Source organism: Equus asinus, chromosome 8 (genome assembly GCF_041296235.1).
Source record: "Equus asinus isolate D_3611 breed Donkey chromosome 8, EquAss-T2T_v2, whole genome shotgun sequence".
NCBI lineage: Eukaryota > Metazoa > Chordata > Mammalia > Perissodactyla > Equidae > Equus > Equus asinus.
In genome coordinates, this window is record NC_091797.1 from 25,262,842 (window position 1) to 25,289,000 (window position 26,159).

Below are 26,159 nucleotides of genomic sequence, written 5' to 3' on the forward strand. Positions count from 1 at the left end.
ACGCCCAAGAACAATCAAATCAGAATCTCCTAGGATGGGGCCAGGCACCAGCAACTTGTTTTGTAAGTTCCACAGGTTGTTCCTGTGTGCAGCCAAGGAGAGAGCAATTGGACTAAATGAAATGACACAGATCCTGGTACGTTTGGTGCCCAATGAGCATGAGCACCCTCCTCTTCCAGTCATTTCCTGCTACCCCACCCCTCCCTTTCTGAACTCACACAGGATGTGTGTATCTGACTTGGTCTTGCGACACGTATCACAGGTGACTGCCTCACGGTTGGAGAATTTGCTTCTATCTTCACGTTGAAAATGACAGAACTCTCTTCTCACTTTTAATGTACCGTCTCATCACTTATTTCACGCGTTTATCTTCCTTCCAATATTATTTAACTTCTTTCACCTTTAAGCCCCAGAATCTGTGGATTTAGGAAGAGTTCTGACTTCCGTGTCCCTAGGGATTGAATGTAGTCAAACCTCTTCGAGCACTTGAGAAGGATCAGGGTAGAAATAAAGTTTAAGGCATAAAAGGGGTTCCTAAAAATAGAACACAATTCATCAATTTCAGTTAAAAATGCCTTCATACTTTCCAAGCATTTTTGAACTCTTCAGCATTTTTAATAAGCTCACTTATGAGTCTTGTTGAAAATAAATAAAATACACTTGTTTTCATTAAGGGAAGAGATCTTTTTCCATCTTAGTATTGTTGAAAGAGACAAAAAGGAGTCCAAAACTTGGCAAAGGAGTACATTATTAGTGACATGTTGGTCACAGATGTGCTGGTAGAGCTACATTTTCTTCCTGCAATTAGTATTTTAAGTGCCCACAAATTACATGTGAAAGTCCAGATAATCTCCTTACAAAAGGGAAAGATGAAAAAATTACGGTATTTGCAAAGTCTTCATTTTGAATATATTCTAAATGTGTTTTTGTAAATAGGCAAGTGACCCATGTCCGTTTGCTCGTTATGGTTTCAAAGGAGTAGTGCTGGATGATGCCCACCTTTGCTTTTTATCGTCAGCTCCAAATGTTTTAAGGAAGTGCAGACACCTGGAGATACTCTTTGGCAATACTTGTGAATTATAAGATTCCCTTCACAATTCTTAAGAAAGTCAGGAAGGCAAAGCTCAAGAGGCAGAAGGGTGTTCTCTCTAGTAACTTTATATTGCTCGAATCTGTAGGCCTTTGAAGCAGAGTAGGAGGAGTTTGGCCAAATTGTGTTCAGTTACAGAAAGTCCTAAAAGGACTTAAAGGAGAATATTGACAAGCCAACTCTGGAAACAGGGTTAGGACTGACCTTGCAGGAAATGGTGTTGCCACCAGGATGCCCATTAAGGCAGATGTAATAGATGAATGTAATTCAGACCAAAGGCTCTTATTGTAAGGATGTAATGGGAGGAAACAGTATGTTGTAAAAGAAAAAGGATCAAGAAACACATGTGATGGACATAAAAATAATAATGACAAACTAAAACTTTATTATAAGACTTCTTGAGAATTTTTTTACTCACCTTGATATTGAAAACTAGACAAGGGAATAACTCCTCAAGGGACGACAGATGCCTCAGTTTTCATCGTGTTTAAATTGATGAGCTAACCAGTTTGAAATGTCATATAAATTGAAAGCGATGTGAAATTGAACAAAAGGGAAAAAGCAGAAGGAGAAGAATTAGTGTACTATCTATATAGAGGCTGAATTTTGACACAGAAAAAAACAATATGACCAAGTTTCCTGATATATAAGGAGAAGACTATTTGCATTTTTAATTCAGTACAAATATGCATTTCAAGACGGTTTAGTGATCTGATGATTACAAAGACAGATGGCTTTAAATCAGGAGCTTGTAATATACCTTTCGGCCCCAAAGCCATCGGGTAGGACTGTCAAGGGAATGTCAGTGTTTGATGCTAATCCAGCTCTGTCTGGCGCCTTATGTAATATTTGATTTTACAAGTTCAAGACGTGATACTATACAGCTTTTGAAAAATAAACCTATAATAAAGACTTCAAGTTCTTTTTCATTCTCAAAGTACCTTGTTTTTGTTGCTTCCCATTTCCCTAGGAAAGTGACAATATTGGAGGACCCCGATCAGAACATTCACCTGAAAAACCTGTCTCTTCATCAGGCAACCACAGAGGAAGAAGCTCTGAATCTGCTCTTCTTAGGAGACACCAACAGAATGATTGCAGAGGTAAGCAATGTCTCTGCAAGCTGTTTCCCCACACTGTAAGATATAATCGAATTTTAAGGGCAACAATGACCTTAAAAATAATCTTCTCCACACTTCACGTTACAGATAAGGAAAGCTAGATGCAGAGAAGTGGGGAGACGTTCCCAGGGTCATCTAGCTAGTTGAGGAGCAGAGACTGAAACCTAGATTCCTTTAATTTTTATATTTTTCAATTTTATACAAATTGGTTCGCAGCTAGTCAATGACAACTCACCAAACATCTTTATTATGTGAATTTTTGCGTAATTTTTGAAATTTAAAAATACACAGTTCCTTCTTCCTAACTCAAATCCGTCTATTGGCATATGTTTACATATCCATATATTTTCACATATTTAGTGAATTAATATTTAGAAAGCATTTAGAACAATGCATGGAACATGTGAAGTACTCCGTGCGTTTGCAGCTATTTTTGGCAGATCTGGGAACACTGCCATGTGTAGTATAAGTATGTCTCAGCGCAATATTTGGGATATACCTATACTGAAAACTACTTGTTGTCAACCTGACCTTCAAACCTAACTGAGGGCCTGTGTTTCACCTGGGACTATAGGCAGGAGCCAGGATTGACCCAGCTTGGTCAGGGACCCTAACCTCAGCCGGTTACTGATTAGAGACAGAGGGTCGCAAAGCTCTCCTCCCCAAGGACACCTCAGTGAAAGGAATGGAGTAGTGGTGGTGGTGTGGGAACAGTTCCCCAAATGAACAGATTGCTGTTATCGCTGGTGCTTTCCTTCTTAAACCATGCTCCCAGGGTTCTGTGTTTTATCATGTGTCTGACAACAAGTAGCAAGTGAGGATAGTAAACTGGGCAGATTAGTAGTCTAAGAAAGTCTCGTCGTGCCATTTTTTCTGCCCCTTTTCCACCCTCTGGAATGCATGGCCTTAGATATAAGATGGAGAAATTGAAGCCAAGTTCAGATAGTGAAAGCATGGCATCGATGCCTGTTATTGTCTTGGGCCCTTAGTTTTTTTGTTGGTTTTCTTTTCTTTTTTGTGTGTGAAGAAGATTGGCCCTGAGCTAACATCTGTTTTCAGTCCTCCTCTTCTTGCTTGAAGAAGATTGTCACTGGGTTAACATCTGTGCCAATCTTCCTCTATTTTGTGTGGGATGCAGCCACAGCGTGGCCTGATGAGCAATGCTAGGTCCATGCCTGGGATCCAACCCTGCGAATCCCAGGCAACCAAAGTGGAGTATGCGAACTTAATATGCCTTCGGGCCAGCCCTGTTGTTGTTTTTTGCTAGTTCTGCATTAATACTTTTCAATAGACTAACTTAAATAGGTTGAACTTATGTACCACATAAGCCATATTATATGTCCCATATATACTATGGATTTAAGAACCATCAAATTATTATTTTCATTTAAAGAAAGTTTTACATAGGTTTTAATTTCAGAATATCTTGTTTTGCTTTACAATGTTTTGTGTTTGTGTTTTGCTTCAACATTTTGCCAATGTGGTCATCTGTGATGCTCTTATTTGTTGCAATAATTAAAGGTTAAGGAGTAATGGCAGATTAAGGATCGGGGAGTATATTGATGAAGGATCAGCATGCCCCACTAAAAACCCTCCTCCTTCATATACAGCTTAATAAACAGAAAACCAAGAGATACAGAATATAGATGGGTGCTGCCCACCATTGGACTATGAAAAAGAGAAAAGGTGGATCCATAAATGCCATTGGAAACAAGTGGAGAACCCCGTCCCTGCCTCAGTGCCATCCTTCCTCCAGAGGGGACTCGTGCCCAGAAGAGTCTAGGCCTTGTCCTCACAATCACATCCCCTCATCTTGAATGGAGTGTGGAGGGCTCCTGGCCCTGGTTCACCATCGCCTCTGTTAGCTTAAAAGCTTGGCCATTTGCTATTTCAAAGTTATGCATTAACTTTAGCTGACTGTATCTTTTCAGACTATTGTTTTGTGAAGTTTTGAGGACCTTAAACTCCCTTTGTGCAAGCTTATCTGTCGTGTTCTACCACCTTACAAAATTCCAACAGTCTTTTCCTGTTAGTTACTGATGAGTATCTAATAATAGTATCATAAATAGCTGAAACCTGAAGTCAATTCTGATAATGCTGGTTGTGCATTATTTTTTAACTTGTTCATTTTTTCCTGTGTGACTGATTTCTTTTAAACCAAATCTACCAGATTCTGTGTATTTCTGTGCTTGCTTTCATTTTTCCTTTGGTCATAATAGCTACCGTGTTATCTCAAGAAGCTGCTCAATAGCCTTGGCACTGTTCTAGATGCTTTATGTATGTAGATGTTATTTCTGATTCTTGTTTCATAGATGGAAACTGAGGCACAAAGAGTGAGACTACTTGTCCCAGGTCACCCAACTGTTAGGTGGCAGGGCCAGGGTTTAACTCCAAGTCAGACTGATTCAGGGCTTATGCTCTTTCCTTGTACCACCTTTCAGGAGTACAATAATCAAATTGACATGGGTCAAATTTTTCAAGCGAGGATACATTTCTGAATTATTTAAAAAGTACGCCAAGTATTTAGCACTTCAGTTTATCTCTTGAATTCATTGAAAGCAAATACATGAAAATATAAGTGAAAAATAACTGTCAATCCCTGAAAATACTTTATTATTCAGAGTCTCTGAAAAAGCCTGTTTTAGATTACAGTCCCACTGTCAGAATGTAATTTGTCAGCACAGAATGAGCTTACCGGGATAAAAAGAACACACTAACCATTTTTTTAAAAAAAGACGAGGTTCCCAATTTCCCATTTACACAGGGAAATCCAGAAGTCACCATGGTAACCAGAAAATATTTGCAAAACAAAGTCTGAATATGTGGGACACAAAGTGGAGTGCTCTTTCCTTTCATGTGCTCTCCCCATAGCCAGCATTTTAAGGAAAAGTTATTAAGAGTAGCTTCATCCTCTTCTTATTTATTCAGAACTCTTAAATAATTTCTGTAATCCTACCAGTGTTTTGAATAAAACCTGATTATGTCCTTAGGGCAAGTTTTTTAAAAAGATGAACTGCTGTGGCAAAGAGACTAAATATTGTCAAAGCTGAACTGTATGTGACCCAGTCTCAAGGCCCACCAGTAGCAAGTGTGACTTCATACTTTTTTGTTTTATCATTGAAATGTTTCTATCAATCAATCAAATCTAATTGAACAAGACATTCTGCATTTGGTTGTCAAGCCCTGCACAGTCCCATTGCTGGGACCACTTGCAAAGCCCCACCCATGTTCTAGAGCACTCTATCCCCCAGTGTGCCCTGAGTATGACTTGCATTAGAATACCCTGTGGTAGTCTAAAGACACAGTTTCTCTGATCCCGTTTTGGATCCATGGACTCAGAATCTCTGCAGTGGAGCCCTGGAATATGCATTTTAGCATTTTTAAAGTGCTCAGGCTAAACTTGGAGCAGTTTGGGTTTTACTATTAAGATGCTGGTTGAAACCCACTCCCAGAGAAGTACTCTGGGGGAGGAAGACAATTCCTCTACCCTCTAGGTCCTTCTGGCTGGTCTAAGAAGTAAATTGACATGAGACAGAATAACAGGAGAAAATCAAATAAAGTTTGATAACATGTATACATGGGAGAAACCCAGGAAAACTGAGAAACTGGCCAGAACAGCCAAAGCCACCACCTTAAATACCATCTTCAGCTAAAGACAAAGGAGGATGTTGGTAGGTAGTGGTTTGGAACTTCCAAGGGGAGGAAGTCAATTTACGTGGAGACGGAAATGCAAATATTTGTTAAACAAGTGTTTGTGGGCCCTGTATAGGCAATGTGACCTGAGAGGCACATTTTATATTACAGTACAATTCTCTTATGGTGATAGCTCCTTCCTGGGACAGGCCTTCTATCTTAAATTCTTTTAGGCAGTTAGGGAGAAGGTCAGAGTTTCTTTCAGAGTCTTTTGTTCTTAAAAAATAATCAAGGCAAAGAGACACACTTTGGGGGGGCCAATTCTGATCCCCCGCAGTACTGTACCTTTTCAAACACCACAAAATTTGAAAGTTCTGCCAATTTGGGGGACAAAAAAAATCTTAATTTAATTTGCATTTTCATTATATGCATTTTTATATAAATTTGCATTTCCGTTTTTGTTTATGTCTTCTATTTGTTTTTCTCTTGAGGTGTTAGGGTAGGTCTAATTGATTTGTTGGCTCCATGAGGACTGGAACTCTGTCTCGTTCACATCTACCACACCTCAAAACAGACCTGATATATAGTAGGTGCTCAGTAAATAATTATTGAATGAAAGAGCATGACAGATAATAGCTTTTTGCCTTTGTCGTATATTTAGCAAATATGTTCCCAATTTTATAAATTTTCTTTTAGTTTTCATTTCCTTTTTTTTTTTTAATATAGTCAAGTCAGTCTTTTTATTTCATGGTTTCTTCTTTGGATGCCATGCTTAGAAATGCAATTGCTAGTGATGAATAATGCTGCTTATTAGAAAGTGTTTTGTTATTTTGAACTGAAATTTGATGCCTGGTCGAGTCCACCCCATTGTTCCCATTTGTCCTGGGATGGTCATCATCAGGTTGGAGTGGATCTTATCAGAGATTTCTGGAGCATGAGAGTTTTACCTGAATCTTGAAAAAAGCTGTCCTGAATTAACAAAATTTCATTTGAATCCTCCCTCTAGAAGTAGCCTCCCTTGATAAAAGTGTCATTTAAATATTCATTTTACGGAGTCGTAATGTTGCTCAAAGTGAATCATTAAACTAACATGGGCCTCTTTTACGAGCCAATTTGGAGAAGAGAATAGCATCCAGAATTCTTTCTACCATGACTTCACAGGAGTGCCTGTTATGAATTAAATTGAGTCCCCTTACCCCACTCCTAAGTTGAAGTCCTAACCTCTAGTACCTCAGAGTTTGACCTTATTGAGAGGTAGGGTCTTTACAGAGGTAATCAAGTTAAAATGAGGTCATTAGGTGGGCCCTAATCCAATATGTCTGGTGTCCTTATAAAATGGGAAAATTTGGAGACAGACACATATACAAGGAAAATACCATGTGAACATGAAAACAGTCCTCTAAGGCAAAGAGAGAGCCATGGAACAGACTCTTTTCTCACAGCCCTCGAAAGGGAGAAGCAACCCTGCAACATCTCCATTTTGAACGTCTACCTTCAGAATTGTGAGATAACAAGTTTCTGTTGTTAAGCCACCCAGTTTGCTGTACTTCGTTACGGCAGCCCTAGCAAGCTAATACAGTGTCCAAATGACCTAGGATGTAATTTCTTACAGGAAATTCTTATAATGTGTAGCTCTTGACCTTGATGCTTTCAGGAGCAATAATATGCTATATCTAGTATACAACATTTCCTATGAAACTGCTTGAAGGGGATGTTTGGTGAGAATAGAACCCTCTTTTCCAACATTGGTAAAGTCTAGGGTTCTATTGGTAGGTGGCTTGCTTTCTTCCCACCTGGCTTCCTTTCCCCAGTGAACCGTCAGGTGAGTTCCTCCAGTCAGTGTTGATGTCCACTCTGGCTTCTTGACCATCACTACACATTCCTGCCAGATAGTGGTGAAGAGCATGTGCTTTGAAGATGACCTCCTGTTCTACTCCTGGCTCTATCCCTTGCCAGGTGTATGTCCTTGGGCAAGTCACTTAACGAGTCTCAACTGCACTTTCTGACCTGTAAAATGGGCATAATAATACCTACCTTCTAGGGCTGTAGTTTAATTAGATTAAGTGACAATTGGAAAGACCTTACAGTTCCCAGCTGGCAACTGTTTAAAGACAACACTGTTGTCCTGTTCAACTCTATTCTCTCAGCAGCTGGCAACCGGTTGATCAGTCATTAGTTGTTTTGTCATTAGTTGCTTTGTTGAATTGATGGGGAGAGAAAAAACTAGTGATTTCGGGAGATAAGACCTACAATCTCAGCTCCAGAACCAAAAGTGAGTTTATTGTGCCCTGTGCCTGTGGTGAGTACAGAGTACATCACAGATGACTTTGACAGTTTTTAATTTAGCTTGTGATTCTCCAGACCTTTTGGAAGAGGTTACTTTCCATTAGCCTACCAACAGTGTTTATGGGATTTATAAATTATTTTCCCAGGAGCTGTTAGAGGTCTTTCTACCTAATTCTTTGCTTGAAATAAAAAAATACTAGGTTCATCTGAGTTGTGTTAATGTGTTTTCTAAGCTCTCAGACTTTGCACATTATCAAAATTTTGGAGTGAGTTGTGTAACCTTGTAGAAGTTCAAAGACTATAGGGAGACAGGGTATGAGTGGTGCTAGTAGGTTGATGCCAGTTATTGGAACAGCTGTCATTAGACGTGTTGTCTTACAACATGAAGATAGCACAGGAAAGAAGGAACAGCTTTCCTGTATGGTTGTGTTTGTTAACAACACTCTAAGCCTCGATCTCCTTGTGTGTTGTGTGTGGCAAACAAGAGGATCTGGGTTGTGATTAGTGTTACAGAAGCATTCCACCAGACCATTAGATGGACGCTGACTGACACATCCTCACAGATTTTTATTTGAAAGATACGTTAGTTGTATATAATTAGCAAGTTTATTACAAGATTTTTGAGCCTGGGAAGAGCAAAATACACAGCAGGCAAAGTACGTCTTAGACCTACTCTTAAAATGGTAAGATTCTTTTATTATTAGGCCCCATAGGCAGCTAGAAACCTTAGCAAAAGATATGGTAACAATTCTAACCTCTTCTCTTATCTACTGTATATGTGTTACTAGGTATAGAAGGAAGGAAACAAATTTTGAGCACTTACTATATGCCAGGCATTTCTCACTCCTTCTTATATTTTTTATATGAGATATATGAGAAATATACAGTTTTTTTAAAATAGTGATTTTGTCTTATAACATAGTTTGCATTCTGCTCCCACCTCGCCTAATTAGTGGTATTGCATGAACCATGAGTTTTGAGTCTAAAACATTTATTAAAATAAATGAAGTGGTATAATGCAGCCATTATTAGAATGTTAAAATGTACATGCTCCTTATACATAATTAGAGAAACACAATCTTTTTGGCTGTAAAAATTTAGCTCCAGGGTTTCTTCTGATCTTTAAAATTCTCACTTCTGATTAAACATAGCAGAAGAAACTAATTTTTACTCTACTCCCAGTTATTGAAATTCACCAACGACAGCAACAAAAAATGAAAAATAGAGGGGAAAAACACCATCTTCAATTAAATAAAGAAATAGTCATAACCTCAAACCATGAGAAAATGTGCCAAATATTATGAAATTTGAATTATGGTGAGGGAGGGTGCTGATAGCCAATACATATATCCTCCAACCTCAGGCAGGGTATGGTTTCCCCTTAAACAAGGGGTCACAATTCTCAAAAGCAAATCCAATGATCTTTTGGTTAGGGTGATGAGATCTAAGAACATAGGCAAGAATGGGGGGGAGGGAATATTATGCAGATATTCATTTTACACTGTAGAAGGCAAGTCCAAAGAAGAAACCTTAAAGACAGGCCGCTTTTATGGTCAGTGGTCTGGGCTCATTGCCAAGAAAGATGGCCTTTGGTGAGTGAGGTTCAGGGAGTTTGTGATTTAAGGGGTTTTACCATCCCAGACCTCTTAGTGTAAGAAATTGAGGAAAGTGTATGCTCTTCAGGCTAAGGACAAAACAGATTCAGAATAAAGGTATTCAGGGCACAAACTTAATTTGAATATTTCCTCACCCATCCCCAAGACTACTCTTTAGGAAAAAGATAGACATGTTCAAAGATAAGATTATCAGGAAGAGAACAGCTGAAGACCTATCCATAGACGTGAACTAGGGGGCTAAGGAATGTGCATTTGAAGGCTGATTCCATCAGGCAATAGAGGGAGTATTCTTCATAAGCTTAAGTATATTACTTAAATGCAATTTTTGTTTTAAAAAAGTAGCTCAAAAGTATAAGAGTCTTAAAGAAAAGATTACAAGAAAAGAGAAGATAAAAGCAAACTTGAAGTACTCAGAAAAGAAAGAGAAAAAGAAAGGCATTACAGAGATGATAGTGCTGTTAGAAGCAAAGAAGAAGGAAGAAGAGGAAGAGGAAGAACTGTGGCTGAGAAATGACTAAGGACATAAAAGCCCTGAAAGAAAGTTACACCTAGAAAGAGAGAAAAAGGAGATCCCGATTATAAATAATTAGAAATCTTGAAAAGAAAAGAGCAAAGTCAACAGAAAAAACATGGCTAGAGAGAAAGAGAGAGAAAAAAGATGCCTGAAATTTGGAATTACTTGAATCTGCAGATGAAAAGGACATGCTGTGTCCAAGAAAAAATTGAAAGAGCTCAACTCCAAGATAAAATCTGTTGAAGTTAATAATTTCCAAAGCCAAAGAAAAAGCCTTATGGACATCCTGTCAGAAAATGCAAGCCAACTATGAGTGAAAATAAAATACATTTTTCTCAGACTTTTCCATAGGAACATTCAGTGCCAGGAGACAGTGGAACAAGATCTGAAGCAAGGATACTGTGTTCCAATAATTTTATACCCAGACGAATTGTCAAATTGTCCTTAAAAAATGAAATCATCAGACAAATATTTTTAAGCATGTGTGAATTCGGGGGGGATGTGAACCCAGGGATTCTTTTTAATCATTGCTTGATAAGAAAGTCTAACCAACAGGTAAATCAAAATAAAGAACTCAGGAACTAAGAAGCATTACAAAAGGACTGATGAGAAACACTGAATTTATTTACATGTAGACAGAAGATTAAACAACTTTGTTAACTAAACATTATAAACTTCAAAAATATAGAAGTAATAATAGATATAACAAAAATTTGGACTTAGGACAGAAAGGCGGTTGTGGTGTTCTAAGCAAGCTAACTTTCTTATATTTCAAAGCAAGAAATGAATAGATAGATACTGTCTAAATATCAACCATATAGTTAAAAAAATATAATGACCCAAATCCCTTACTGTTTTCCATGAATTTTTCTTAATTCTAAAGAGATGCTTTTAGAAAAAAGATGTGCATCTCTTACCACGAAAAAATATTTATCTGAAGCTCACCAACTCCTTCAGTTTTGTTTCTTTTTTCTTTTATTAAATTTAAGTAAAATTTAACTTAATTTTTAATTAACAATATTATGTATGGTATGCTTTTGTTTTGGTAAAAGTACTACTTCTGTTCTTCTATTTGTATATATGTATAAACAAATATCTAAAAAAAAATTTATCAAACATTAACGTTGTTTTTGATTGGGAGATCTTCACTTTCATCTTTGCTGCTTTTTGTGTTGTTTGGATTTTAAAAATAATGAGTGTGGTAGGGATTACCAGTACTCCCCAAAACTTCTGGTTTATTCCTTCTGACACATGCTTCCTTGAAGTTGAGAGTTCATGTGACTTGCTCCAGTCAATGAAATCTGAGTGAAAGTGACGTATTACTTTTGTGTTGAAGCCTTTAAGAACTAATATGAAATTCTCCTTAATCTCCTCCTCTTTTGTGTTAAACTCTGAAGCTTTATGTTGAGATGGTAGCCTTTCATGATGGCGGCACCTGCACCAGTCTTTCTGGTGTCAAGTGTATAGAGCAGAGCCATCATTAAATCATACTGGACAAATAATGTCAGCAAGAAAGAAACCTTTGTGATTTTAAGCATCTGAGACTATGGTGTTGTTTGTTAATTTGCTACCACAGTATAACTTGGTCTGTCTTGATGAATATGTGTCATTTTTTTTTTTTGAGGATGATTGGCCCTGACCTAACATCCGTGACCCTCTTCCTCTACTTTGTGTGGGGACACCTGCCACAGCTTGGCTTGATAAGCAGTGCTAGGTCCACACCCGGCATCTGAACCGGTGGATCCAAGGACACCGAAGCAGAGCACACCAACTTAACTGCTATGCCACTGGGCCAGCCCCTGAATATGTGTCATTTTTACAAAATTATAGCTCATTATTCATACTTCATACAATGCAAATATAGCATAGCTTTTTTAGTAAGAAAACAAGGTTTATGTTAGTACTGTAAATTTCATCTACTTTTCAAATGGATTTGAAGCAATTTACAATATTAAAACACGTAAATCTGGACAGAAAATGTCAAAGAAAAAAATTTATTAAAGGTTATCTCAATTTAAAAGAAGTTAGATGGATATGATACACAACTGGAATGAATGAATTATTGCCATTAAGGACAAAAGTTAGCTATGATTCTTTGGGCAGACAAGTAAAAACAAGGGCAACATTTTGGCCTTTGGGGTTATACAGTTTTTGTTGTTCAGAGAGCAAGCTTACAGGTATTGAATTGTAGGTAAAATATATGTACACTTGTTTAAAGGGTTTTGTGTGACAAAATGGGCAGTGTCTTGCCTGTAACTTTGAACAAAATACCAAAACTTTATACTTCTATCAATCTTGTATAATATCTGAAAGCATTATATTAAATTTTAGTGTACTCAATTGAGTGTATCAGTCAGGATCCAGCGACGAAAACACACCACTCTGTATTTAAAACAGGAAAATCAACGCAGCTCGTTTTGTTTCATTGGTGATGGAAGAATCTGAGAAGCCAAACACGGGATGGTGACGCATCTCAGGGATTAACCACAACAACTACTATCTGTAGGCAGGTCTCAGCTAAGTGGGAGGCGCTGGCGGGGGATTGGAGGGTGTGAGGAAGGGAAAAGCCAGAGTATTTCTCCCCCTTCCTGTCTTCCCAGTTGAATGCTAGCTAAAAGGAGTCTTGGGAAAATGAATTTAGTGTCTCTGTTATGTCAAGCAAAATAGAGGAAAGGGAAGGAATGGATCAGAGGGCAAAGACGCCTAGGATTAGCCCCTGAGTAAAGGCATTTCTATAAGAAACTAAGATAATAACTCAGATAGATTGCTTTTGGCTTATCTTACAAATAGGAATACACATGGGGGAAACTGGCAGGAAGTCAATTTGTGGCTGTCGTTTTAAGCACAGAAGCTATTATTCTAGCATTCCTTGCTGATAAATATTTTCATTTTTTGGCAGGCAGACTTTTGTATCTATTCCTTGTATTGGTTTCAAGCTAGGAGGGAAGAGACGGGGGTCTTATCAGCCACCAAAAGCCTTCAACAAGTAATTTGATCATGTTTTGGGTTTGCCATTTGGAGTCTTGCTGATTCTAACAGCAAGAGATCTCTTCATGGCCGTGGAGAGAACTGTGGAATCTTCAAAATGTGGAGAAATTATTATTGGGCTATAAAATGGAGTGAAATAAAATACCTAATACTAGACATCTATGCTTCCAGAGTTCCTCCTTCAGCATGTCTGCTGTGAGTGACATTGCCTTCAACCCTCAAATCCCTGTCTGCTACTGATCTTGATGTCTGAACTCAAACATTGCATTGGGAGCTATCACAATCAATTTGACAGGATAAACTTCTTTCATAAGAATAAAATTATACAAAAGTATATCTGAGTTCGACTCGCTGTGTTATCACTATACCTCTTCCTAGTTGTCTATACACAGCATAGTAAATGGTATTTCCAGCTTACCTATAATCTTGAGGTATGTAGTGTGTATAAAAAGGGTTTTCCCTAAAGACAGTTTAAATGAACTTCTATAAATTCTTGAGGAGATCTTTAGACTTCTTAGCCCCATAATATTATTGTTCCAGTTATGTGTGTGGTCAGACTTAGAAATTGTTAAGCCAGACTGAATTTTAAAAGGAATAGAAAAGAGAAAAAAGTTAAACTCTATTTAAAAGATGAAAAATGGATATGTTAGACAATAGGGCTGAGTTACTTATTCTCATTGAGGACTAAATTTAGCTATAATTCTTCTTGTAGTCGAGTAGAAAGAAAAAAGGGTGGGGAAGATTTGGGGCTATATAGTTTCCAATGTTCAGAGCAAACCTTTATGCTGGTAATAATATGATGATGTCCAGGTCCAGAATGATAAACAGGGCTGATAATTGAACGGAGCAATGATTAAAGATATAGGTCAACTCCTTCTCAATTTGCCATATGTACCGATCTTTGCATACTTACATTTTTATATACATGTGTTTGACTTTGATTTGCCAAATCCTGGAGAAATGACCCATAGGGAAACAATCTTCTGAATCCTGACACCCAACAGGAGAAGAGCCATCACTAATTCTGACATTCAGTTTTCCTAAAATTATTAGGTCAACTAATAAATCTTTGAGGACGTGAAAATCAAAAATCCATCAAATTGATTCCAGACTTGTTAGGAGGGATATATAATAAAACATAATAGGCTATTCTCATCAGAAAGGTGAATCATAATTGCTAGAACATTCTTATTATATGTTCCAGATTGCTCCAAAGCTTACTTTTAAATTTTAAGCCAAATTGGTGTGCCTAGTCCATTTTTCTCTTTTAAAAAACTACTTTGACAATATGCAGGACCTAGAGATCCTGCAACTGGGGAAAATGATTTTGATCACTTTTCTAAAAGCCAGGTATCTTATGAAGAGAAAAATCAGAAAGGAAAATGAGCAGTTTAGGATTACTAATCCAATCGAGCTTATCTAATTGGGGATATCTTGCTGTTCAGGCAGTATGCTCTGAAACAACCTCAGAAAAGAGCAAGGCAGGTGTTTATAGGGTCTCGTGCTAAACCACTAGGTTTAGGCAGGCCTGACTTTTCCAGGCTGAGTTAGAGGAGATCAGGTGCTTGGTGGGCCTCTTAATCCAACCCTTTTCCTATGGAATCATTGAACCAATGGGGAGAGGGTTGGGTAGTCCTTGATTAAGGGTGGGTTTTGACCTGAAAGGCTGGGATATCAGCCTAGAAAGCATATAGAGATTAGTATTTTCGGTCTTCCATTCAGATAGAGCAAATGAGCAGAGGAACAGATCAATTAGGATATCTGGTTAGAGAGTGTTATCAAACAAAATCAGAGTGGAAAGTTGAATTCTGGATTCTGTGGCAGCTGTTGTTATTAGTTGGTTTGCCTTGAAGAATCTCAAGTGTATCCATTATATACTCCTGTTCAGTCTGAGAGATTTTCCTCACCTGACTTAGTTTAGTTGAAATTCCTGTTGAGATATTTCAATCCAAAATAGCAGCGTGAGGGGCCAGTCCGGTGGCGCAGTGGTGAAGTTCTCACTTTCCGCTTCTCACTGGCCCGGGGTTCACCAGTTAGGATCCCGGGTACGGACATGGCACTGCTTGGTGTGCCATGCTGTGGTAGGCATCCCACATATAAAATAGAGGAAGATGGGCATGGATGTTAGCTCAGGGCCAGGCATCCTCAGCAAAATGAGGAGGATTGGCAGCAGTTAGCTCAGGGCTAATCTTCCTCAAAAAAACAAAAAACACAAAATAGCAGAGTGATTGAAAAAAAGATTTTGATATGTAAGACTGGAATATAAGTATAAGATATGGCAAGAAATAAGCAAGCATTCAAAGGATCCTGGCAAACCTTATGTGTAACATATAGAGATTATTTGAATCATTGAAGTCTGTATTAACTATAATCATTTTTGAAGTGATTAAAAACACATAGATTAACTAAAAGTAGAAAAAATGTTACAAAAAATAATAGTATATTATGTAAACACAAAAACCACATTTCACTTATCAATTCTTGCCCCTAAAATCAAATTTTTCAGTCTTGAAAATGGCCACACACACATACCATACACAGCATCATGAAATAGTGAAAAAAAGTGAAGGTTTTAATTTACAAGGAATCACTAATCTGCCCATAAGAATATGCATAACAAAAACATAAAGCGTCAGGATTGGTTGTTGTACATCTGCAGAACCCAAAGGGGAAGCTGAATAAGCAGCATTTTGAAACGTTTATCAGTGTTACTTAATTCTTGTTATAGTGTTTCTTTCAAGTTTCTCTTTCAGCTCAGCAGTACAATCGGCCCTCTGTACAATTCAACCCACCGCCAATCAAAAGGCCTATGATGGTTGTGTCTGCACTGAACATGTACAGGCTTTTTTTTCTTCTCATTATTCCCTAAGTAATACAGTGTACCAGCTATTTACATAGTATTTACATTGTATTAGATGCTATAAGTAATCTGGAGATGACTTAAAGTATACGAGAGGATGTGCATAGGTTATATGCGAATACCTCACCATTTTATAGAAGGGACCTGAGCATCTGTGGATTTGGGTATCTGTGGGGGTCCTGAAACCAATCCCCTACATATACTGAGGGACGACTGTATCTCCTGCTCTGGAGAAAATGATTCTTGTTTAATGAAATTTGAGAGATTTTTTAACATAGCTTCTGAGAGCGGTAGCCCAGCCAGTGCCAGTAAATGGCCTGAAAGGCCATAGAAGGAGTTTTAGCCTTCAATGTGGGCATGTGGTGTTTTCTCGATGTAATTCTATAATATGTAAAGTCCTCTGCAAAAGCAGCTTCCAGGACCACCCCAAACCACATTGCTGCTCCAATCCCTTTCTGTCTAGAGAGTTCGAAGCCACCATTGTCTGACAGGATCATTTTTGCAGCACCTTTTATAATCCACCTTGCTCTTCACACCACACAAAATGGGCTGGCCACCAAACACTCATTTGCAGCCCAATGGATCACACCATCATCCCCCACTGACCACTGTAGCAAGTTGTTCATTACAATGTCATAATTTTTTAAATGATGAACATTTAAAAGTCTGTTTGGAACAATCCATCCTTTGGATTTTTCCAGAGTTTGGATATTAAGGATCTACTTTATGCACAAATGTTAAATGTCCTTTCAGAACACAATGGCTGATGCCAGTTGTGAATAGTCCAAGGGGAATTCATGAAGATCAATGAATTTTGAGTAGGCTTATTTTGGAAGAAGAAAAGGGCGTACTTTTCCAGTAAGAAATACTAGGCGATACTTGATCAGCAAGAGGACACTAGGTAAGATAAAGGGCAGTTGAAGATGGAGAAGGTAGTGGTTTTAAGAGCCCTGGAATCAGGCACAAAGAATAACTGAAACCCAAGGTAGGTAGAGAGATTTGAATCAATCTGACTGTTTTAAATAATTTTAATTTTTAGACTTAAATGAATTATATTCCATGGATTTAAAGAGTTTGCAGATGTAGTCTGAATTATTTGGAGATTTTTGGAAATGATGGAGTATGCCATAGAGATTCCAGAAAACTAGAAATGAGCAAGAGTCAACAATTTAACAAATATTTTTGCACACTATTATACTATGTTATGCTGGGGTTACAGTGATGAATAAGACACAGTCCCTGCCCTCAAGAAACTCAGAATCTAGGTGGGAGGAGGAAGGAAATGGAGAGTCTTTGCAAGGAGGTAACCTTTCAGATGGACTTTTAGTGAGAACTAAAGAATTTGCTATGCTGGAGATGAGAAAGGGGAAAACTAACTTTCATGGACCACAGACTACAGATAGGATGAATCTGTTAGGAACCCACTGAGCCTGGGTTTTTAGACTTTTACCCCACAAAAGAAAGTCATCTAGTCTCAACGTTCCAAAAATAAAAACGTATTTGGAAAATGACAAGTTAATATTTTTGATACCAAACCATAAGAAAGGAATCTGATAAATGACTATTAAATAATGGTCAATAAGCAATTAAGGAAGAGTCAACATTGATTCACCTTAAACTAATTCTATTTAATTTTCTGATAGGGTTATAAAATTCATAGATCAAGTGAGTCCAATTTATTTAATAAAGTCTCTCAAAATATCCTTGAGGATATAAAGAGAGATTGAAGGTATATGAAGGTACTTGGAGTGAAAACAATGTGAAAATACCCATAACTGTTACCTCACAGGGTGCAGAGTAGGGATGTCTTCAAGAAATGTTGTTGTTCTGCCTTAGTTGGTGTCTTACAAATTTTTTGGATGAGGATATATGAGATATTTTCATTTGTAGATAGCACAAAATTGCAAAAAAAAAAAAAATCAAGATCCAGAATTATCTCAACAGATTGTAGCGCTGAGATAAAAACTAATTAAATGTAGTCATCAAATAAATATGTGTGTGTGTGTATGTTTCCCAAAGAAATTTCATAGCATGGGTAACAGACTGGAACAAATATAGTATAACACTTCACGTGCTATTTACTGGCAACGCTAGATTTAGATTTCCCAGATTCCAGTGGCCTGGGCTGTGATTAGGCTACATTTGAAAGAATATATTCAATCAGAGTGTCAGAGTGCCGTATTTAAAAGAGTTTGATAAACAGTTGGGTAAGACGCAGTTGAAGGAGCTAGAGATATTTAGTCTTAAGGAGCATGCTAGTTTAATTGAGGGATATAGGGAGGAATGACATAATCAAATACGTCTTTTAAAAATATTACTCCGTCTGCAAGGTGGAGAACAATTGGAGGAGACAAGAGTAAATATGGGGAGACTAGTAAAGAGAGAATGTGGTAACCCAGGTAAGAGGTAAAGGATGTTTGGAGATGGAGAGAAGTGGAGGTAAATTCAACAGGAATAGGATGGATTGGATATCCATCCATGGGACATGGAGTGAGGGAAAGGGATGAGGTTGTTCTGGAAACATTAGGGTCAAGTAACTAGTAAGTGATGGAACCAGGACTTGAAACCAGGTCATGCGATACCAAAGTCTAAAATTTTGGGCGTGTGATTTTTCACCCACTACAGTGCCTATCCAATGAGAATCAGAGCCATCGAAGAGTTCCCCAAGGGGAAGGATCTGAGGGTCATAGTTTGGGACATGCCCGTTTTAGGGACTGGAGAGAAGAGGGTGTTTGACTCCAGAAACCGGGGAGTAGCAGGGGGTGGAGAGCTTCCCTCATGAGGGAATGATTTGCCTTCTTAGGTGCTCCCTGGAGCATCAGGACACTCAGTGCTGGGTACAGATCACTTTCTTTATCTCATGTTTGCCTTTTTCTCATTGTTCACTCTCTCTTCACATTTCGTATTTAGCTCCTGAACTAGATTATAAATTCCTTGAGGGCAAGGTCTGTGTCTTACTTTCCTCTTACTCTCTGTACTGCCTAAAGCAGAGCTGTACACATAGACTGATAGGAAATGTGAAAGCTCTCTGCACGCGGATGATTAATCATCGCTAGAATTTTTCCAAAGACACGCTTTCTAGTGCCAAGAGCACATTTGTTTAAAATGTGCGCTTAAATTTGAATGAATCTGCCTAAATGGTGCCATCTGTTCTTAGGCAGTTTCAGAAATGTTTTAATATAGTTTTACCTTTTGAAAGGACAAACGTAGGGGCGTGCTGTGAGACAAAAAGATGTCCTTAAATAAACACAGAGCAGACACCGGCACATTCAATCACACTTAAGCAGCTACACATAAAGAATGTTTTCTGAGGTTTAAGGAAATTTTAGCTAAGAGGACACCAACTACTACTTCATGCAGAAAATATTTATGAGAAGTTACAAAATTGTAGGCATGGACTCCTGCAGCATATTACTGCATTTTAATTATGGACTCCAGAAATACAATTTAATTTGATGTAAATCTCACGTTCCTTTGAAATGGGTTCACTTTTCAAATATTCGATAATGGTACGCATTTTACTGTGATTTCAGTATATCAATTTAGAAGCTGAAGACAGCTGTTGGGAACAGTCTCTATGTTATTCATTTATATCAATTGTCAATTTGACTCTCATTACAGTACTGTAGGATTTATTGTTGTGCGAATATAACAGTGAAATGAAACCCATGTTTAAGTTCTGCAAATAACTTACAGTCACTTGCAGAACACCTCAACTTAGGTTCTAAATTTGAGCTTGCGGTTTTACATGCACAGTTATTTGCTGATCCACTTTAGCTTGCAAAATCACACACTGACTAGGTTTGGGTATAGTTATTGTGGTAACAAGTAATGGGTCGAATTTTCAGCCTATTTAACTCACTAGCTACATCATCATCACCAAAACTATGCCAGTATTTTGACATCTGTGTATTTTGGTAGTTGGTGTAAATCAACAGTGGTGTATATCAAGAATTTATATTTACAGAAAGAATTTCTTGTTAAAATAGCATCCAAATATGTTACCCTCTCTGAATACATGTGCATCCATGTGGAAATTCTTTCATCGAATCCCATTTTGTAAATCTGGAGATCTGAACACGTTTACTCATATGAACATTCATTTGGAATATTTTCAAATAAATTTTATTTTTAGATATTTTTAGATATCAGAATTTGCTTCTGATAATTTTTAAACAAAAGATACAAGATATTACAGATAAAGTTGAAATCCCTTCTTGGCCTTTTGCTGTGCATTCCTCACAAAGGCAAGCACTATCATCAATTTGCTTTCTTTCCAGTCCATATTTTTATACTTTTAGTAACCTAAGTCATAACACTATGAATGAATATTTTTAGATGACATTGCTTTTTTAACGATCTAAGTTCTACCATAGTGTTTATATCATTCTTTAATGTGCTAAAGCATTTTAGAAATCTGTCTTTGTCAATCTATCCAAAGGTGCTTCATTTTAACTTCTCTGTAGTTTGAATTATCCCAGTTTATTCATCTTTTCCATCACAGATTTTCATTTAGGTTATACATCTTGCACCAATTTCTTGCTATCCCAGACAATGTTGCAGTGAATGTTCATATGTGTGTGTGTGTGTGTGTGTGTGTGTGTGTGTGTCTTACTCTCTTTTTCTCTCTCTGTCTCAGTGTACCTGTCCCAGATTTCTCCCTAGAAAATACAGCTGGTAGTCTGTTGCTGGGTTGTGGGTTATGTGGATTTGCAGCTTTACCACATATTGTCAAATTGCTCTCAAAAACGGTTCTTAATTTATACTCCACCAGCAGTACATAAAAGTTCCCATTTCCTTATAGGCTTGCAAACACTTGTTTTGTTAGACTTTATTTTTTAAATTTTTGTCGGTCTGATGGATGTGAATGAAATAGTCCATCGTTATGGCTCTAGTTATTTGTCCTGCTCATTTGTGTGTCTGAGCATTTTTTGCAAATACTTATTGACTGTTTCAGGTTTCCTCTTTGTGGGTTACCTGTTCATATCTTTGTCCATTATTTTTCTGAGTTGCGTGTCTTTTTCTTATTGATTTGTGTGAGTTCTTTATTTCATATATTAATCTTTTGTCGGCCATATGTATTGCAAATATCATCCCCAGTCTTTTAACTTTTTGGTAGATTTTATCACACTGAAATTCTTTAATTTTGAATTATTTGGTCAAATATCTTAAATCAATTCATTTTTATGTTTTATGTCTTATCATAAAATATCTATTACTTCCTTGGGTTGACTATGATGTGCTTCCATATTTTCTTATATTAGTGTTGATTTGCTTCCATATTTTCTTATATTAGTGTTAAAATTGTATTTTATATATGTCTTTAATACATTCTGGTATTTATTTGTGTGTATAGTATGAGAAAGCAATCTAAACTTTATTTTTTTCATCATGGACGGCCAGTTATTCCAGCACCATTTACTCATTAGTCCATTCTTTCTCCACTGTGTTGTGATGTCACCTCGATCCTATTCAGAGTTCCTAAATGAGCACAGCATGTTTTACTGAGCCAGTTATCTGTTCCTGTGCCAACACCACACTGTATTAATTACTGCAGCATTATGACATACCTTATGTACAGCAGGACGAGTCCCCCTTGCTTATTCTTCTTTCATAGAATGGTTTTTTATTTTTCAATATTTGCTCTTCCATCTGATTTCTAGAATCAGTTTGTCCTGTTCCACAAACAAAACCTGTGGCATTTTTATTTCAATTGCGTTGACTATATAGGTTAATACGGAGAGATTAATACATAGTTAATTTTGTGTTTTCCCATCCATGAAATGGTATATTAGTATCTAGGACACCATTTATTCAGGTTTTCTTTTTGTATCCTTTAATATTATTTTATCATTTTCCCTACAAATTACACATCTTTTATAAGATTAATTACTTATTATCTTGTCATCTTTGTTGCCATTATGAATAATATTAGATTTCCTGATTAATTATTGCTGAGTTATTAGAACTTCCTTGATTTGGCATAGTGATCTTACATCCAGCAAACTTGCTAAGCTTTTTAGTTTTTAACATTATTTTTGTAAATGTTCTTGCATTTTCTATGTAGACCACTATAGTTTCTGTGTATAATGACATTTTAATCTCTTCTTTTCCTATCAATATGCCCTGTTTTCCTTTTTCTTGTTTACTCCATTGGCTGGGACCTCCGGTTCAGTGTTGGGTAGTAGCGGTGATACTGATCATCCTTGTCTGTGGGTTGTGTTTACAATTGTGTAATGAATTCGCTCAATGTAGCCATTCTCCCCTCTTTTCCTATGACATTCGCATTACACATTTTTGGTATGGTTAGCCAAGGTTAAGGTATGAATTGTGGTCATGTAATGAAATAAAGTTATATTAGTAAGAAGACCCGAGCTTTACCTTGTTTGAACTCTTTCCTCACTTTCTGAATCAACCCATCCACATCTGTTATCAGTCATTCAAGAGGTAATGCGTTAAAAATAACTAACTTCAAGGGTCTCAGCTAAAGTGTTTTTGTTCCATTTGACAGTGTTGGCTTCGTGGGAAATGTCTTATCCTTAGAAATGTAAATTTAAATTTGTTGATATTCTTCAAAAATTCTCATTGTTCACATTATTTTTGTTTTGCAATTTTCTTTTTTATAGACTCCTATGAACCAGGCTTCAACTCGTTCTCACTGCATTTTCACTATTCACTTATCAAGCAAAGAACCAGGATCTGCAACTGTCCGACACGCCAAACTTCATTTGGTTGACCTGGCTGGTTCAGAGCGCGTGGCAAAGACTGGAGTAGGGGGCCAGCTTCTAACAGAGGCCAAGTATATCAACTTGTCACTGCATTACTTAGAACAGGTAAAATGGACAGAATGGGCTGTAACTGTACCTACCATTTGTTGACCACATACTTTACATCAGGCATTCTACTACTGTTTTTGTTTTGTTGTGTTTCTTTTCTTCTTTTCTTGTAGAATATACATAACATAAACTTTACCATTTTAATCATTTTTAAGTGTACAAATCAGTGGCATTAAGTACATTCTCAGTGTTGTGCAACCATCACCACCAACCATTTCCAGAATTCTTTCATAATCTCAGAAACTCTGTACCCATTAAACAATAACTCCCCATTTCCTTGTACTCCCATCACCTGGTAACCTCTATTCTACTTTCTGTCTCTATGAGTTTGCCTATTCTAGATACCCATGTAAGTGGAATCATGTAATGTTTGTCCTTTTCTATCTGATTTATTTCACTTAGCATAATGTCTTCAAGGTCCATCCATGTTGTAGCGTGTGTCAGAATTTCATTCCTTTTTTAAGATTGAATAATATTCCATTATACATATATACCACATTTTTTAGCCATTCATCTGGTGATGGACACTTGGGTTGTTTGTATCTTTTGGCTCTTGTGAATAACGACACTATGCACATGGGTGTAGCTACTAGCATGTTGTGTATATCACTGCATTTAAACTTCACAAGAGCCCTATGCTATAGGTGTTCATTATTATCCCCACCTTATAAATTTTAAAACTCAGGTCTTCCTGAGCCCTTCCCAAGGTTACCAGCTAGTGGTGAGATGAGGATTTGAATCTAGAATTGCTTGGGTCCAAAGTCTATGCTTTCTTTCACTCTGTCATTGTTTTTATTGTAAAATTTGTAGTGGGTGTGAAAATAGATTAGAAGTGGCCTCCCTGAGCCTATTTTTTCAGGCTAGTAGATCAGCTGTGGGAACATAATTTAGAGATGACCGATAACTTTTCAGCATCTGGTGCCTTCATCTAGTTGGTCGTTTGGACCCTGCGATGCTTTGCCTCGCCTTAGCTTCCCCTTCCTCCCCGACCCCAATTTTACTACAATCCACCCCAGTGTGTGCTCTATTTTTAATTTCTGCATTTGACTCCAAGAACAGAGAACACACATCTGAATTTAGCTAAATAAATCTTCCAGAAAAAATTCTCAACCCTAAAATGAGTGGATTGAATTAGATGGTTTCTCAAGTTCCCTTCAGCTCTGTGAGGCTAAGCACTGTGAGTTGAATGTTAAAGATGGCAGCTACTTCCAAATTCCAAACACAGGGTCGAAAACTGGGGCGGGGAAGTGCAGAGACTATTGGCAAGCCAGAGGACTTGTAATGAATGTTGGAGGCTAAAAGATTTGAGAAAAAACAAAAACAAAAAAACCTTTTTTTAACTGCATAAAGAACCCTTTTGAGACTGATGTTGTCCTGATGTTAAATGCTTTCTAATGGTCAAGTTGGCTGAAAAAGCAGATTGAGAGAGACCTAAGGGAGCTCTCTCAGAACAAGGCGCACACCGCTGGGCCCTGACCAAATGACTCGCAGTAACACAGCACCCAGCGATGAAGGCCCACGTGGTGTTCCCATCATCTTAGTGTCTCCAAGAGTCAGCACTCCTGAGTTCTTTCTTGTTCAAATATTACATACTACTTTTATATAAGAGAGACTTTTACTTAATAGGATACTTATAAAACATTGATATGAAGACATAAGGGACTATATTCAAAGTGCTTTACTTTAAAGAAATATACCTACTTGTGTCAGTTGCCAGCACTGTTGGCTTTAATTCCCGTTATGTCCACGTTCATGCAAAATTGTATTCATCAGTTGAATCAGAATTTCCACCAATTGTGATCACTCAAGATATACATTCTGCCCCTAATCCTTTCTTCTTCTTCATTCTACACAACCTTTGTGAGCTGCTCCTTGTCATTAAAACTGTTCCTCTCCCCATTAGGCTTCTCTTCAAAATCCTTATAACATCAGCCTCATGTGAATAGTCTTGGTGGCTATGTGGCATTTGATTTTATACATAATTAGTTTATTTATCTAACAGATATTTATAAGGAACTGTCATGTGTTGAGGACTGTGCTAGGCACTGGGGCACAGTGCTGAGCAAAATAGAAACAGTCCTCCCTCCAAAAGTCTCATGGTCTGGTATAGGGAGACATGTATTGAATAAGCAATCAGTATGTACCTGGCTGTAATCCAGGTGAGAGCTGTGCAGAGAAAGTCCAAGGATGAGGAGAGCTGGTAATGGGGGTCAGACTTAGACTGTGGAGGGGAGAGCTAATGAAGCTTCTCTCAGGGCTAATATTAAGCAGAGACCTGAAGAGTGAGTAGGAGTGAGCCAGCCAAGGATGGGGTTAGAGGATGGCAGGCAGTGAGAACAGTGAGCCTGTCAGCCCTTAGCTCCAGCTAGGGGGATCTATTCACCCAGGGTCGCAGTGACATTCACATGTCATTGACCTTTAGCTCTCTGAATGTCATTTATCTGTTTCCTGTTCACCCGCTGCATCACTCCAGTTGTTACCAATTTACACTGATGTACACGTGTCTTCATGGAGGTTACAGCCTAAGATAATGGAGAGAGGAGGAGATGAGAAGGAGAAGATTAGCATGAGAGGAAAGAACATGAATACAGAAACTGCAGTATGCGTCCATGGGTATGTGGGGTTGAGTAGGTCTAGGAATAGCAGCTGGAGAGAAAGTAGGAGAGTAGTAGAGAAATTTTGGAATTTCATACAGAAAAAGATGAGAGAGAACCAAAGAGTACATAGGAATGAGAAGAATAAAAAGGGTGGGCAGATTCTGCTAATGAAATAACAGACTTCAAGGAGTTTTATAAACAAATTTTTTGTGTGTAGTACTTTATTATGGGACTAATGAGACTGGAAGTGTAACACACTTTAGTTTAATTAGCTTCATTCATTCGTTCATTCAGCAAATTGTGATTGAATGTCCACTGGGTGCTTTGAGTTCTGTTAGGCAATGGGGATAAATGTATGATTAAGAAATAGTCTGTGCTGTCATGTTATCCAGTGACAGAGCAAACCATTTAAACAAATACTTCCAATACAGTAAGATAAATGTTGTACCTAATAGAAATCCATGTAAGTGTCAGTAATTAATTACATTCTCTCTGTCACAGTTTCAGTATATAAGATGGAGATGGACTCGGAAATAGTTTGGTAACCTTTCTTGCGTTAATTAGCCCACACTGGTTACAGAAATTCCGTGTAGAATTGGAACTGCCCTTCTGGCCGTGTTC

The 26,159-nt window shown here is 37.7% G+C and overlaps 1 protein-coding gene across 2 annotated transcripts in view; it reads left to right on the plus strand.

The window, feature by feature from the left end:
- The window catches only part of KIF6 (kinesin family member 6), a 377,323-nt gene that overhangs the window by 105,310 nt on the left and 245,854 nt on the right, over positions 1–26,159 (plus strand). For both annotated transcript variants that reach the window (XM_070514982.1, XM_070514983.1), the window contains 2 exons: positions 2,061–2,190; positions 22,732–22,938. In XM_070514982.1, coding sequence (XP_070371083.1) covers positions 2,061–2,190; positions 22,732–22,938 — 337 coding nt within the window. The remainder of the gene's footprint in view (positions 1–2,060; positions 2,191–22,731; positions 22,939–26,159) is intronic.